At 39.8% G+C, this 17,152-nt stretch overlaps 1 protein-coding gene across 7 annotated transcripts in view; it reads right to left on the reverse strand.

Annotated features, from left to right (window-relative positions):
- Numb (NUMB endocytic adaptor protein) overlaps nt 1-17,152 on the reverse strand; it is a 104,855-nt gene that overhangs the window by 25,976 nt on the left and 61,727 nt on the right. For all 7 annotated transcript variants that reach the window (XM_037210699.1, XM_028877094.2, XM_037210698.1 and 4 more), the window contains 2 exons: nt 16,917-17,057; nt 4,376-4,450 (listed from right to left, as the gene is read on the reverse strand). In XM_037210699.1, coding sequence (XP_037066594.1) covers nt 4,376-4,450; nt 16,917-17,042 — 201 coding nt within the window. In that variant the 5' untranslated portion in view covers nt 17,043-17,057. The remainder of the gene's footprint in view (nt 1-4,375; nt 4,451-16,916; nt 17,058-17,152) is intronic.

Genomic DNA, 17,152 nt, shown 5'->3' on the forward strand with positions numbered 1-17,152 from the left:
TGAAATAGCCTTCTACAATGAAAGGTGTTTTTGGATCACAGTAAAGCAAGGCAAAGCCTGATTCAATAATTATAGAGCTCACTGCTAAGTGACAATATTTATCACCCTGTAACATACAGGTAACACAACTAAGCAACAGCCATTTCTGAAATTTATTCTATGCAATCTAAGATTTGTAGTAGCTTGAGTTATGTCACAAAATAATTGAGTTAAAAATACTTGTTACTTTATGTATATGAGGGTAAGAAATGGTCTGAGGTACACATTTAAAAAACTATCCCAACTCTATTTTCTTCACTGGAGAATGTCAACTTTGCTGATGATCTCTAATACAAGTTAAAGTAATTCTAAATTACAAGGGACCATTTCTGGGAGGGTCTCCATGCAACTATACTTGTAAATGATTTTCAATTCCCCACAAAGTTAAAACCAGCAGAAATAGAATTTTTTGGTTTACAGGCCATTCACATGACAAGCTTAATATGTCTGTTTTGCTGCTTAACTGGTACCTGAGTTACATAATTCTTCAAATTTTAAAGCTCTGATAGTCAAACAGATTCCAAAGGTATTTTGTTTCTTTAATCCTCTGTAGCTTTATACATTCCTACAACTTGTTTCCATTTATTTAAAACTCTTTCAGGAAACTTTATGATCTTTACAATAACAAACACTAGTGATATAGCATTTGACAGTTGATTAGCTTCAACTGTTTAGGAGTCGCCCAGGCAGTGGGATTGGGACCTGTCCCTAGTGCATGAGCTGGCTTTTTGGAACCTAGTGCCTATGGTGAGACACTGCGCAGCCTTGGTGCAGGGAGGAGGGGCTTGGACCTGCCTCAACTGAATGTGCCAGGCTCTGCTGACTCCCCATGGGAGACCTTGTCTTGGAGGAGGTGGGAAAGGGGGGTGGATTGGGAGGGAACGCTGGGGGGTGGAAGAAGGAGAACAGGGGAATCTGTGGTTGGTATGTAAAATGAATAGAAAATCTCTTAAAAAAAAAAAAAAACTACTAAAAAAAAAAAGAATCGGGCACAACAGGATGTAGATCCTAGATGGGCATCTGTTAAAAGAATGCTGTCAAAGAAAAAAGGGAACCTATTATCTCTAATTAGTGAAAATATGAGAAGATGACAAAAATCACAGCGCTATGCGGACTCCTGAGACAACATCTTGAAGACTTCCTAGAAACTGCAAGGTCTCAGTATACCACTAGGCAGCTTATCTACACAACAGTGATGGTTTATTGAGCATAATAAACGGAAGTTTACCTATTACCCAAAGATCCAATTTGATTTTTTAACATGTTTGCCAATTTAGGTCTATACAACTGTCCTAAGTTTCCTGGATATGCCAGAGAATGATGAAGGGGTATTCCTCAATTGTTCTGAACCCAGAGTGTACTAATTCACCTAGACTGGTTGGTTGGGTGAGTGAGCCTCAGAGATCTTTGTCTTCAGGCTCCCAGCTAAGGGGATTATAGCCTTGTGAGTTGTAGCCAACTATCTAGCCCTGCATAACTACAATTTTTAAAATGCAAATTTAGGTTATATTTATGGTGAATATAAAAATACACTAAATGTTATTCAAACAGTCCTAGGCCTTAAACAACAATCTTGTCTTAAAAGTAAAAGGTGAAATTAAAAAAACAATCTACTCAACAAAAAAATTGGCTTTAAACTAGGTGATGAGCAGAGTGGAGTGTCTTGTATCTGTCCTTCCAGTGTGTGGGAAATGGAGGCCAGTAAGACTTGGAGATCCTGTCTCAAAAAAGACAAAAACCCCAACAGCTGCAGCAGCAGCAATAAAAACTAGACATTTAAACACTGGTGACATCTGGAATTGGGAGATCTTGTTTTAATAAATATTTTTTAAAAATTAATTTTATGTGCATGGGTATTCTGTCTGCATATATGTCTATGTACCACATATACGCCTGGGACTCTTGGAGGCCAGAAGGCGGCTCAGATTCCCCAGGAACTAGAGTTACAGACAGTTGTGAACTACCATATGGGTACTGGACATTGAACCTGGGTCCTCCGGAAGAGCAGACAGTACTCTTAACCATTGAGCCATTTTTCTAGCCCCTATTTATAAATCTTGAGGTTCATTTGTACTTTATACAATAAATTTCCTACACAGTAAAGAGCTGTTTCTAATTTTTTTTTTAAAGTTAAGATTTCAGATGAAGTGATGCACCCAGAAGGATAATGTGCTGGTAGTTGAGACTGTCTCAAAAACCTAAATAAGACAGACACCAAAGTTTAAAAACAAAACTAGATAGTAGTGCCAGATGTGTGACTTGGCAGAGCGCTTGGCTCCTGTGAGGCCCTGGGTTTGATATTCGGCATGGAAAAAGAAGAGGACCGATTGTTCCCAAATGAAAAGATTTTCTTTTTAAATATTTATTTTTTAATGCACTGATGTTTTGCTTGCATGCATGTCTGTATGAGGGTGCCAGGTCCCCTGGAACTGGAGTTACAGACAGTTGTGAGCTGCCATGTGAGTGCTGGGAATTGAACCTGGGTCTCTGGGACAGCAACTGTGCTCTTCACCGCTAAGCCATCTCTCCAGCCTTGAATTAAAAGATTTTTCTAGAGGCTAATTCCACAGTGGCCTCAGAACCCTAAGTAGTGTAAATTTTAAGACTTTAATAACTACAGTTTGTTTCAGAATAAACTATTTGCTTCCTAGGATTTTAAATTAAGATTTATTTTTAATTTTAATTATGTGTGTTTATATGTGTGGGTTTGTGCACATGTATGTAGTGATGGCCTCTGCCAGAAGAGGGCATTAGATCCCACAGTTGGAGTTAGAGGCAGCGGAAAGCCACTTCAAGGGAGTGCTGGGAACTGAATTTGAGTCCTCTACAAGAGCAGCAAGCCCCTCTAACTGCTGAACCGTCTCTGTCTCCGCCCCTCCCCATTTCCTGGGGTTTTCTGTTGTTTCCTATGATTAGTAATACACCGATATAAAATATTCTTTAGGCTGGGAATAGGGGCTCATGCCTGTAGTTTTAGCACTAGGGAGGCAAGCCAGGATCAGAAACTTGAGGCCAGTTTGGAGTACTGAGCTATACAAAGAAACTATCTCAAAAAAGAAAGAGGAAAGAAACAAACAAAAACATTCTTTAAGAAGGTTAAATAACTATTTTTAAAACATCCTAAGCTAAATTCATCTAGTTTATCATTCTAGAGGAATGGAGAATTACTTTATGAGAAAAAAACCTAAAACTTTTATTTCTCTTTTAAACTAATTTTGATAAAAATGGAAAGCTAAATTATCCCAGTCTGTATTTAACTAAGGAATAGTTATATAAGAGCAAGTTTGTCAAACTAGTTTCATGGACCACAGAACACAGACAGACACAAGTCCTCTTAACATTGATGAAGTCAAGGAAACTTACTAGGCTTCTATCATTTAAGAATTTAAATGTCCAAAACCCGAGATACAAGGGTTCTATACATATAGATGAATGTATGTGTGCCCATTTGTTCACAGAGGTGTTTATGTTCTGCTTTCTACATTTAGTTATTTTTCTGCTTTTCTTTCTACAACAGATTCAGGCATTTATTTCAAAGTACAATCTACCTCTTTGATATATTTTTAAATTTTACATATTTTATACTAAGGAGATACATAAGCAGTAACATAAACTTTATCAATAAAACAGAAAAGTTTTGGTTATTAAGCAAACTGAGAAATAAAAAGCACTCATTAGTAGCCAAACTTACACTAGCAAACTAAAAGTAACATCACTGTAATGCTGTTTGGGGACAGGCACATGCAGAAGTGATGCTTAAAGCTCTCACAGCAGAGTGGGAACGCTGCGCACTGGGGAGAAGGCAGGAGTGAAGGGGCGTGGAGAGTTAGGGGACAGTCCTCAGACGTACTGGAAACAGGAAATCAATACTTCAATGTGATCCTTTATCAACTGTGAATATTTTCTCTCCCTCATTAAATACATATGAATGTAAGATGTATTCTATGGTGGAACAGGCAAAGAAAACATTTATCTTGAAAAGACTTATACATTTCAAGTTTATGCCAAAGGAAGAGAAAGTAGGTTGTTTGTGTCGGAGGGACATAGAAAGAAAGATGTCGGAGTCAAGATAACGAGAAGTCCCTCTCATCAGGCATCACTCAGGCATTTTCTACTTTTATTCCCAGAAAGCTCTTTCTTACAGATTTAAAATTAACAGTGTTATTGTCCAGGTATCACAATTAAGTTGTTAACTCTAACATTTCTGTGCTGGTTTTAGAATATGATTTTCTATCAGATTTCATGCTATTTCTTATAGGCCATAATAAGTGAAAAGCATAATTTGGAGAATTATTGGCAGCATATAGATCAATATTAGCAATCACCAAATACATACAGCTTTCAATCTTTTCACAGCATCTTCACAGATGTGCATTCCTCTGGACTCATCAACTTCTACGTGGCCAAGGTACTGTGGAGAGCAGGGAAAGGAGTTAGTTCTATTGATGTTTGTTGAGAAGCTATTTATCTAGTAAAACAGCAGATGATAGAAAATTAAATTCCTGCAACGAGAAAATCATGGCTTTTTATTCACTCAGTGTTTTCATAGGAATGAAATTTAGAATATATCAGAATTATTAGGGGAATAAATGAAAAAGTATATGATAATCACTAAATGTTACCTGAATCTATGGGATCAAGTGCATAACAGCCTAAGTGAGATACAATTCCTCTATCTCAGATAAAACATATCAAACCAAGCCTAAGGCAAAATATGTACACCTAGCATGGAAAAGCACACACATGACCAGCAAGATGGCTCAGCTGATAAGGTGCTTGCTAATAAACTTGACAACCTGGGTTCAATCCCTAGAACCCATATGGAGGAAGGAGAGAACCAATTCTCACAAACTGACTTTTGACCTCTACACATGCATGCACACAAAGATGTGTAAAGTTTGAGAAGGAAGGAATTATAAGGTTCAGAAATTATAATGAGCTGAGAGAAGTACACAACCAATTATGTGTAATAAAAATAACTAAACATCAGCAAGTATTCCTGTCACCTGGAATATGAGCTATAAGAGCATGGAGATTTTGAGTACTGAAATGAGTCTGCACTTGACCCTAGAGACAGTGGGAATGTAAGAATGAATTTACTTGCAAGGTGATTATGATTTAAACTAAACCTTATTATAGGACTAGTCTCAGGTTAAAGCAAAAGGGGTGGTGGCATTATGCTCCTGATACCATATTCTAAGGGTTCCCTCCCTCCTTCCCTAATAGACAAGATCTTAAGAGTCTTGTTATGCATCTCAGGCTGGCCCTGAACTCATGATCTTCCTATCTCAGCCTCTGGAGTGGCTGGGACTACAGGTGTGCATCATCATACATGACCTATAAGTGCTTTCTCTTTTCTTTCTTTTGTTTTTTCAAGACAGAGTTTCTCTATGTAGCCCTGGATGTCCTGGAACTTGTTTTGTAGACCAGGCTGGCCTGAAAAGTGCCTGACTCTGCATCTTTAGTGCTGGGATTAAAGGTGTGCTGTGGGATGGTCTTTCTGTACGCTATGAATGTGTTGCTATTCTTGGTTAATAGAGCTGTTTTGGCCTATGGCAAGACAGGTTATAGCCAGGTGGGAAATCCAAGCAAAGATACAGACAGAAGATAGGTGGAGTCAGAGCAGATGCCAGCTTGCTACCCAAGGAGCAACAGGCCAGCAGAGTAATACCACAGTCATGTGGCAATACACAGATTAATAAAAATGGGTTAATTTAAAATGGAGAGCTAGCTAGCTATAAGTCTGAGCAATAGACCAAACAGTTTGTAATTAATATTAAGCTTCTGAATGATTCTTTTAAAAGTGGCTGTGGGACTGCGGGACTAGGGTGGGACAGAGAAAAGTGTCTGGCTACCACTGTTGTGGAATATTATTTAAAGGTGTGTTACTTTTGTGTATGTTGCATTTGTTTAACTCTGTGAAGCTGTGTTACTAAAACACCTGATGGTCTAATAAAGAGCTGAATGGCCAATAGGAGGCAGGAGAAAGGATAGGCGGGGCTAGCAGACAGAGAGAAAAAATAGGAGAACTCTGGGAGAAAAAAAAGAGAGGAGGAGGAGGGCTGACTAAAGGGGCCAGCCACCTACACGACCAGCAACAGAGTAAGAAAGACTACAGAAATAGAAAAAGGTAAAAGCCCAGAGGCAAAAGATAGATGGGATAATTTAAAGTTAAGAAAAGTAAGCCGGGCGGTGGTGGCGCACACCTTTAATCCCAGCACTTGGGAGGCAGAGGCAGGCGGATCTCTGTGAGTTCCGGGCCAGCCCGGGCTATAGAGTGAGTTCCACACAGGCACCAAAGCTACACAGAGAAACCCTGTCTCAAAAACCAAACCAACCAACCAAACAAATACATAAATATATAAATAAAGTTAAGAAAAGCTGGCTAGCAATAAGCTAAGCTAAGGCTAGGCATTTATAAGTAATAATAAGCTTCCATGTGCGATTTATTTGGGAGCTGGGTGGTGGGGCCCCCAAAAGAGCAAAAACAACCAACAAAACACCACCATTTTCTGGCTCCACATGTGCTTGCTTGCCCTCCCTCCCTCCTCCCTCCCTCCCTCCCTCCTCTTCTTCTTCTTTTTGTTGGGGGTGGTGGTCGTCCCCCCCCAGACAGGGTTTGTCTGTGTAGCTTTGCACCTTTCCTGGAACTCACTCTGTAACCCAGGCTAGCCTTGAACTCACAGAGATCCGCCTGCCTCTACCTCCCGAGTGCTGGGTACATGTGCTTTCTTAAAGGCAATTCAGAATCTGGTTCTAGGTAAGATGGAGAACACTTAGTACACAGACCCTAAGCCTCCCACAAAATGAAACCATAAAATCTGGATAGAGTGCATTGGAGGAGCTACTGAGGTTCTGAAAAGAAAATAGAAGAGTCAGAATACTTTTTTTTTTTTTTATAAATACATTTTTTTTTTTAAGAGTCACATTTTTTTTTTTATTATATATGCAGTGTTCTGCCTGCATGTGTCCCTGCAGGCCAGAAGAGGGCACCAGATCTCATTACAGATGGTTGTGAGCCACCATGTGGTTCCTGGGAATTGAACTCAGGACCTCGGGAAGAGCAGTCAGTGCTCTTAACCTCTGAGCCATCTCTCCAGCCCAAGAGTCAGAATACTTAACTCGAGGCATCACTAATTTTTAAGTTTAAGTTTACTTTTCCCACTTCCTTCTTTGGAACCTCCAGCTTAAAAAAATACTGCCAAACTCTGGGGGGGAAAAAAGTACTCTAGTTCTGACGTGAGGACCAGGAATGGAAATTCCTAAACTCAGAGAGAGCCAAGGAGCTGCAGGAAGTCTGTGGTAATGAGGAGACAATGAAGCAGCAGAAGCAGCATGACTGAAAACACCTTCATCAGAGTATCCTCTCCGTTTATTCAAAAAAAAGAACCGGAGACTGAGGATGCGACAGAAGAGATCCAAGAAGCAAATAGCTAGCTATTCAGGAGCACAAAAGCTTGAGACCCAAGTTCTGGCTAAACTTGAACTGCACAGGTAAGGATCTGCTCCTATAACTGGTAGATCAAACTTTCAGAGCTGAACCAACAGAGATTTCCCAGTTCTCACACTCACCATCAATGGGTGGTGTGCACACCACAGACTTATACAGGCTTTGAAAACTAGACAGATACAACTCTCCTATCTAAGTAAGAAAGTCCAAAGTCCTCCAAAATATGGAACTTTCTGAGTACTGACTTGAGATACAGATATGATATGATATGATATAAATAGTAACAAAGTCCACACATGGCCTCAGGTGGTAAGTGACAGTCAAAATCAGGTATGCTAAAGATACTATATATAATTACCACTAGGATATATGTATAATGCATATATGAAACATAAATGTTTATATTTAGACTTGGGCCATATCTCTAGGATATCTTACTATGGATATATGCAAATAGTCCAAAGTTTTAAAAAAGATCTGAATAATACTTCTAGTTCCAGGACAGCCAGGACTGTTGCACAGAGAAACCCTGTCTCAAAAAACCAAACCAAACAAATAAACAAACAAAAACAAAACAGAAAAGCCCAAAGTCTAACTACTGTAAATTTTTTTTTGCTTCTGTGATATCTTTACTAGGTTGTATAGTATTTTGTTAATTCCACCAATCTGTAAAACTGCCCATGTTTTCTATGTATTTCAATATATCTAAATAAAATAGAAATAATTCTTTTTAAAAATTTTTTTATTTTAATTTTTCGAGACAGGGTTTCTTTGGAACTTGCTCTATAGACTAAGCTGTCCTGGAACTCACAAGAGAGTCACCTGCTTCTACCTCCCAAGTGCTGGGATTAAAGGCACGTGCCACCACTGCCTGGCTAGAAATAATTCTCATAGGGTTTTGGAAACAATGGTCCTTAAGACCATGTCTACTCGGTCGTTTAGAGAATTTATCAATTTTAAAAATAGCTCTCTTGCTGGGTGGTGGATCTCTGTGAGTTCAAGGCCAGCCTGGTCTACAGACAGAGTTCCATGAAAGCCGGGGCCACACAGAGAAATGCTGTCTCAACCAACCATCCAGAACCCCCCAAAAACAAACCAAAAAATACAAAACAAACATTCAAACAGCTTTCTCATTTTACTCATGGCTAAGGCCTGTTCAACTTTTATTTTTCTACCTTAGTCAATTTTAATAATGTATCTATAACATTCACAGTTCATTACATTTTCAAAATCGTCAGCATAAGTTATAAAATGCTTACATAACTTAATTTCTTTGGGCCTGTGGTAGCCATCTCCTCACATTCTTATCTCTAATACAGATGTATATGAACTACCTTTAGATTCTAGAAATGAATACAAGATTTTCTAGTCATTTTCATTCTACCATGTAAATCAATTCAATTGGCCACATGTGACTATTCATGCCAACAATAACAAAGAAAGAAGATTTGATAAAAAGCAAAAAACTAAAGTATTTTATATTTGTGCTGACTCTTAGTAACATTCTGTTTAGAAACGTGAAAACAGAAATCGGCCCTGAGCCTCAGTAGACTGAAAGAACACATCCACTGAAATCAACACCATTTCAAAGGTCTCTTTCTTTTGAGACACTATCTCACTGCAAAACTGCAGCTGACTTATGCTTTAATGGCTAAAATATTTGACTCTGGAGCTTCTTTTGTTTATGCCTTTTACAAACTCTCTGAGTAAGGGACTTTTATTCATAAAAATGTGCACTAGAAAAGCTACTATGTGGAATTGCATTCTTCATGAATGAAATCATTTTTCCCCTTTTTTGAAAAAGTTAAAAATTAGAAGCCCCGCCCCCACTTTGGTCATGTTGTCCACGGGAAGAAGCAGAGCCTGATGTGAGAGACCACACAGGAGTACTTCCCAGCATAGCAAAAAGTAACATAATCATCACTCATTGTAACAAACTAGGAAGAATTTCATCATGCATATATAGATTACATTATTCATATAGCAAATCTTGTATGCAAATATACAGAAAACAGTATCAAAGTTTTGTGTCTTTAACCCAAGTGTAGTAACAAGTCAAATTAAAATATTCTCATCTTTAAAATCTGGATTATAATTACTTCTGAGTAAGTCATGACATATAACTGTGGAAGTTCAGTACTGGAAAGAATTTCATAGGTCCAAACTTTTTCTTTTACAAAGTGTCAATAAAGTTAAACCAGTAGAGTCAAACTCATATCAACTAGTAAACTGACAAAGTCAAGAACAGAACTCAGGTCTTTTGCTTCCTAGGTCTTTTCCAACTACCGAATACTATCTGCTAAATAAAGTACATGTGAAACTGTCCTGTTGAAATAATGGCTCATAGTTTACTGTTCTTACATGCATTTATTTAATGCTATTCTTCAAAACAAAGTGGCCGCCCAGACAAAGCAGTCACCCATTTTGGTGGCCCTACTTATGGCTCAAGCAGGATTTCAGCTCAGTATTTCCCTCACTATTGTCTTGCCACACCTTTCCTAATTAAACTACAGGACTACTGCTGACAGAAGATTAGATACAGGGAAGTTTAAGTTTATAGACGATACACAGATCATAAATGAATAAGGGATAGGAGCATTGGAGTAGCAACATTTTCCAACTCATTCTGTTGGCATTGTTTTTCTAGACAGTCTCTCTGTGTAGAAAAACAACTGGTTGTCCTGGAACTCTCTATAGACTAGGCTGGCCTCATGTAGAACTCTCAACTCTGGCTTTGAACTTAGAGATCTGCCTGCCTCTGCCTCCTGAGTACCGGGATTAAAGGCGAGCACTACCACTGCTAGCCCTCTTTTTTTTTAAAGTACACTTTGTGTGTGTGTGTGTGTGTGTGTGTGTGTGTGTGTGTGTGTGTGTGTGTGCTCGCATGCATGCATGCATCATGGTGCAAGTATAGAAGTCAAAGGACTCTCCTTCCACCATGGAGGTCCTGGAGATCAAACTCAGGTTGTCAGGCTTAGTGGCAAGTGCCTTAACCTAGTCAGTTACCTTTTTATGCACCTCTTAATGAATTAATAAACCCAGGTAAGATCATCAATGGCTGATGTACCCCCAAAAGGATAACAAACTATTCTGTGTGTTCACGTAACAATCCACACTACCAGTGAAGTATTGTGTGTGTGTGTGGGGGGGGGATAGATAAAAACTAAATTTGAAGCTGGGCAGTGGTGGCGCACGCCTTTAACCCCAGCACTCGGAGGCAGAGCCAGTCTGATTTCTGTGAGTTCGTGGTCAGCCTGGTCTACAGAGTGAGTTCCAGAACAGGTACCAAAACTACACAGAGAAACCCTGTCTCAAAACAAACAAACAAACAAACAAACAAACAAACCCCCTAAATTTGATAAACATTTATCTGCCTCTAAAATCAATAATTTAAAATAACTTGTTAAGCAAATTGAGTTCCTGGCATTTTCACTTTAGTAAGGAAATGGAGACTGGAAATCAGGAACTACAAGAGAAACAGGCTCTGCTGAATACACCATGCTCTCAGATGAAACACCTAGAAAGTATACCCTGTGAATGGAAGTAAATGAGAAGTAGACAGAACCCTGCCCAAGTGGGGCTTCACTTTTGTTTGCTTATTTGTTTGGTTTTGTTGGTTTTATGAGGCAGGATCTCAGTTCAGGCTATCGCTAAGGACGACCTTCAATTCCTAACCCTCTTGCCTCCGCCTCTCTCTGTCTTACATATTCTGGGATCACAAGCTTGTGCCAAACATGTCTGGTCAGGCTTACTTTATTAAACTAAAACCTGGCAAAAATATTACAAGAAAAATTTTTAACAGGCCCAAATGTCTCAAAACAGTAACATAAACTTTTTGAACAAAATATTAGCACACAGACTTTAGTTGTGCCCTAATAAACTCACCTTGGTTGTGATAAGCATTAATCAAATTGAGATTCCAAGAATGTACAGTTAGTTGACTTTCAGAATACAGCCCCGGGCTAGAAGTGCTTCAGCAGGTGAAGGTGCCTGCTGTCATGCCTGACAATCTGCGTGTGAGTCCCAGGACTTACATGGTAGAAGGCAACCGACTCCAGCAGCTGCCCTCTGACCTGAACATGCACATCACGGCACTTGTTCACCTACACATATACATTTACATGCGCACATAAAATAAAATTTAAAAATGTAATTAAAAAAAAAAAAAAAAACCAAGCAAACCAGAATTTGGGGCTGGAGAGACACTTCAAAGGTTAAGAGAACTTACTGCTCTTAAGTTCAAGTCCAGGTTCAAGTCCCAGTGTCCACATGGTGGATCACAACCATCTATAATTCTAGTTCCAGGAGAACCAACACTCTCCTCTACTGGTGCATATACATACACACAGGCAGAATGCCTATCTACATAAAATACAAATACTGGGGCGGGAGAGATGGCTCGGCGGTTGAGAGCACTGGCTGCTGTTCCAGAGGACCTAGTTCAGTTCCCAGCACCCACATGGCAGCTCACAACTGCCTGTAACTCCAAGATCTGACACTCTCACACAGATATACATGCAGGCAAAACATGGATGCACACACATACACAAAAATTTCTTTCTCGGGGTTGGGGATTTAGCTCAGTGGTAGAGTGCTTGCCTAGAAAATGCAAGGCTCTGGGTTTGGTCCTCAGCTCTGGGGGGAAAAAAGACAAAATAAAATAAAAATTTCTTTCTTTGCAATGAAGCAGCCAACATGCAGATCTTGGTGAAGACCTTGACGGACAAGACCATCACTCCAGGTGGAGCTCAGTGACACCATCAAGAATGTCAAGGCCAAGACCCAAGACAAGGAAGGCATCCTACCTGATCAGCAGAGGCTGATATTTGCCAGCAAGCAGCTGGAGATGGCTGCACCCTGTCTGACTACCACATCCAGAAAGAGTCCACCCTGCACCTAGTGCTGCGCCTGTGTGGTGGCATCATCGAGCTATTCCTTTGTCAGCTTGCCCAGAAGTACAACTGTGACAAGATGATCTGCTGCAAGTACACACCTGCACCATGACCCCCAAGTAGTCAACTGCCGCAAGAAGTATGTCCAATAAAGCTGGGGCCATACTCGGCCATGATCCCAGGACCAAATATAGTTCCCTTAAATTGACTAGAGCAGTTAAAAAAAGAAAAGAAAAGGAAAAAAAATATTCAAGTTAATTACTAAAATTAACACCTGAGTTTAGTAAGGTTGCTAGATATATGTTAAACATTCAAAAGCTAAATGTGGTAATATATGACTATAAATGTGGTAATATATGACTATATATGAACACATGGGAGGCAGAGGCAGGAGGACTACTGTAAGTTTGGAAACAGCCAGTCAAAGTTGTAGTGTGAAAGGTTGTCTTTTAAGAAACAAAAAACAGCCAGGCGGTGGTGGCGCACGCCTTTAATCCCAGCACTCGGGAGGCAGAGGCAGGCGGATCACTGTGAGTTCGAGACCAGCCTGGGCTACCAAGTGAGTTCCAGGAAAGGCGCAAAGCTACACAGAGAAACCCTGTCTTGAAAAACCAAAAAAAAAAAAAAAAAAAAAAAAAAAAAAAGAAACAAAAAACAAAACAAAGGGAGGGAGGGGCCCTCTGTACTTATGTAACATTAAAAAAACAAAAATTTAAAGAGATCCCATTCACAACACCAAAACTGAGTTTATATTCTCCCACTCACAAATAAATATAATCCTCTAACAATCTCCTCCAAAAAAAATATATGCTAAGCTTACCTTTTTTTTTCCTTTTATTTTATTTTACAATACTATTCAGTTCTACATATCAGCCACGGGTTCCCCTGTTCTCCCCCCTCCCAACCCCTCCCCTTACCCCCTGCTCACCCCCCATTCCCACCTCCTCCAGGGCAAAGCCTCCCCCGAGGACTGCGATCAACCTGGTAGACTCAGTCCAGGCAGGTCCAGTCCCTTCCTCCCAGACTGAGCCAAGTGTCCCTGCATAAGCTCCAGGTTGCAAACAGCCAACTCATGCAATGAGCACAGGACTCGGTCCCACTGCCTAGTTGCCTCCCAAACTGATCAAGCCAATCAACTGTCTCACCTATTCAGAGGACCTGATCCAGCTGGGGGCCCCTCAGCCTTTGGTTCATAGTTCATGTGTTTCCATTCATTTGGCTTTTTTTTTTCAATAATTGAGTAAAACCGAAATTTATTATAAGCCACAGTCGTCCTAGGGACCTCCGTGCTATATATATAGCCTCCATGGTTCTATGGGTTGTGGTCTGATTGTTCTTTATTTTATATCTAGAATCCACTTATGAGTGAGTACATACCATGACTGTCTTTCTGGGTTTGGGTTACCTCACTCACGATGATTTTTTCTAGTTCCATCCATTTGCCTGCAAATTTCATGCTTTCATTGTTTTTCTCTGCTGAGTAGTACTCCACTGTGTCTAAGCTTACCTTTTAACCACTCAGATTAGCCATCTTAACGGTGTGGGTTGCACACCTGTAATTCCAGCACTTCCGAGGTAGAGACAGGAAGATTGGGAGCTGGAGGTCATCCTCAGCTACAGTAAATTCAAGGCCAGCTGAGACGCTGCCTCCAAATAAGTTTCTTGAACCATCCTTTCTTTTTCCTCTTTGTGATACATGACAAATCTAATCCATCTATATATGCTATCAGCTTTCCCTATAAAATATATATACGAGTTTTATAATTGTAGCTGAGTGGTTAAGGTGATGGTCTTAAAAATATTCTCCAGAAACTGGAACTGAAGAAAGAGGACAGTTATCACACTAACACAACCAGCGTCTATTTTACAAGGACTTCTGCAGTGGCCTCGGAACTGCACTCTGCTTTTAATCTTGTAGTTCTATAGCCAACTGTAAGCAACGGACCCAGAGTGAGCCTTCAAGAGCAGCAGTCCCATGATGAGATTTCTCTGCTCAACAATCTTTAATGGTTTCCTATTTTATCTAAGTAAAAGTCAAAATCCTTAAAATGGAGTTGGGCATGCTGGTAATAAAGCACTCGAGAGAGTGAGGCAGGAGAATCATGTATTTGAGGTTAGCCTGAGCTGTGTAGCAAGACTCTGATCCCCAAACTCTCACCCCTCAAGAAGCTCTAGGCAAAGGACTTTTCAGTAGTGTTTAGTGACTAATGAGGGCATCTGTAGTAACAGTAACTGGGAAAATTACTTCTAGCTAGTAGACAAGGGCCCAAGAATGAAGAGATGACAGTCTACTATCAGACACTTGTAACACAGAAACAGCTTCCTCAGTTATCTTTTATTAGATTCCAATTCGTCTTTCAATACACATACACACAGTGACTTTTGACAGATGTAACTGCTATGTCAATCACGGGAAGACTGCACATGCTAGATACAATTTTAGCAACATTTGTTCCTTCTTTATACACAGTGCAAGTATGGAACTGTGTAAACTAATTCAGAATTTATAAAGAATATTGTATTTATATCAAAGAGTGCAGCTGGGAGGGGGGTATTATTTGAAAGTACTAAACTACACAATTGACTTCCTACTTACCCACCTTCAGGGCTACCTGGTCTACACAATGGCTGTTTCTGCCTCTTAGCACGCCAGACCTCTCCTGCTAACGAGCACTCCACTTGCTGCCTCCCTGTCTAACCGTTTCCTTAGACACCTGCAATGCTTACTTTCTCAAATGGCATTTCCCCTGCAATGAGGACTTCCCTAACCATCATATTTAAACTCTATCTATCCTCATTTATTCCCTTCATACACCATTCCTTCCTGGTACATCAGATAAGTCTTTGTTTGTTCGCTCTCTAACATACATGAAAACACTGCAGGGATTTTTTTGTCTGTGCTGTCCATTGCACACCCAGTCTCTAGAACACGACCTGTTCTAGGTAGCAGGTAGCAGGCAGCAGACATTCAGCAATTATCTGTCAAACATATCAATGAACCAATGGTTTCAAAGAGAAGAAATTATAGTAAATTCCTTAGATTTACATTAAATTTAATGCCTCATAATAAATATTTTTAGAATAAACTTAAGATACAGGAGATGGGGCTGAAGAGATGGCTCAGAGGTTAGGAGCACTGGCTGCTCTTCCAGAGGACCCGGGTTCAATTCCCAGCACCCACATGGAAGCTCATTAACTGTCTGTAACTCCCTTTCCAGGAGATCTGACACCTTCACACAAATGCACATAAAATTAAATAAATTATTTGAAAAAAAATAGGAGATTTAATAATATCTATAGGAGAGATTGTAAACATTAGCAATCTATTAATATGTAAAGAAATTGAAATAAAAACAGCTGATACAAATTTGAAAATAAGAGAAAGTGGTTTCATTTTTTTATGATGGAATATCAAGAAAAATCACCTAGTATTCATGGAACAAGAAATTATAATGGAAAAAGAAATTAAAAGTAATCTAACCACAAACATTGGGTGAAAAAGAGTTTACAAATTCAGACAGAGAAGAATGCAAGGCTAAACCATGATAAAAAGTGAATAAATTGAGACTGAGTAGAAAATTATATTAGCTAAAGAAATCACATTATTACTGGGAGAAGCAAGCAAAAACATTTAGCTCTCACTGGGAGTGAGAAAAAAAACAGTGCTTTTGCTTTGTTCTTTTTTGGTAGTTTTGAAAATAAACCCTACTCCACTTGTCTCCTTAGTTGTTAGACATATCTCACTGAAAATAACTTAATTCTTGAGGATCTTTAGATGTTTCAGGACTTGTATTCTCATTAGAAGCGATCTTATCTGGCCAGAAATGATAGTGCACGATTCTAGGTAATCTCACCTACCCGGGAGGCTGAGGAAAAAGGACATAAGTTGATGCCTCCCAGGGCTACAGGGTAAGCTCAAGGACAGTCTGGACAATTTAGTGGGACCCTGTCTCAAATAAGTAAGAGGACTGGAGATGTAGCTCAGAGCACTTGCCTAGCATAGGCAGCAGTACCCTAGGTTCAGTTCCCAGTACTCCAGTACTCCCAACCCACACCTATGTGTTCTTATTTGTACTAATTCCAGATTATGAAGCAGAAATTATTATTATTAATTAATTAAAACTTTTTTTGTTTGTTTTTCAAAACAAGGTTTCTCCGAGTAGCTCTGGCTGTCCTGGAACTCACTCTGTAGACCAGGCTGGCCTCGAACTCAGAGATCCGCCTGCCTCTGCCTCCTGAGTGCTGGGATACCACCCAGCCAGACATTCTTATTTAAATAATTTAAATACAAAAAGGAAAATCTCTAACTGCAACATATTTTTCTCATTTATTTCCATACTGAAGCAGATTATGGAGATTAATTTTGGAAGACTCTTTTCTTTTCTTTTTTTTTTTAAGATCCAGCCCCGGAAGACTCTTTGAATTGCCCTGATTCATGGGATTTCACATCCTATGAGCTATCATGGAGAATTCCTCACCCCCCCCCCCCCACCCTCCCCCCCCTCGACAGAGAATCACAGACAGTGATTTTTTACCTTAACTGGGAAGCTACACTTTCCAGTTCGGACTCCTTCTTCATCTGTCTGCCACTGATGTGGACGACTGGCCTCTGGGACGTACACATCTTTCTTTCTCCTAAAACTCTGCCGTAGTTTGTTCATGTTCACTTTTACAACCTGCAGACACAGTAAAGAGGTGCCAAACAGTTATCATCTTCTACATAAACTTTGGATTACCATCGTAGTACGAAACCCACCGCAAACCCCAAAGT

Source organism: Peromyscus leucopus, chromosome 14, assembly GCF_004664715.2.
Source record: "Peromyscus leucopus breed LL Stock chromosome 14, UCI_PerLeu_2.1, whole genome shotgun sequence".
Taxonomy (NCBI): Eukaryota; Metazoa; Chordata; class Mammalia; order Rodentia; family Cricetidae; genus Peromyscus; species Peromyscus leucopus.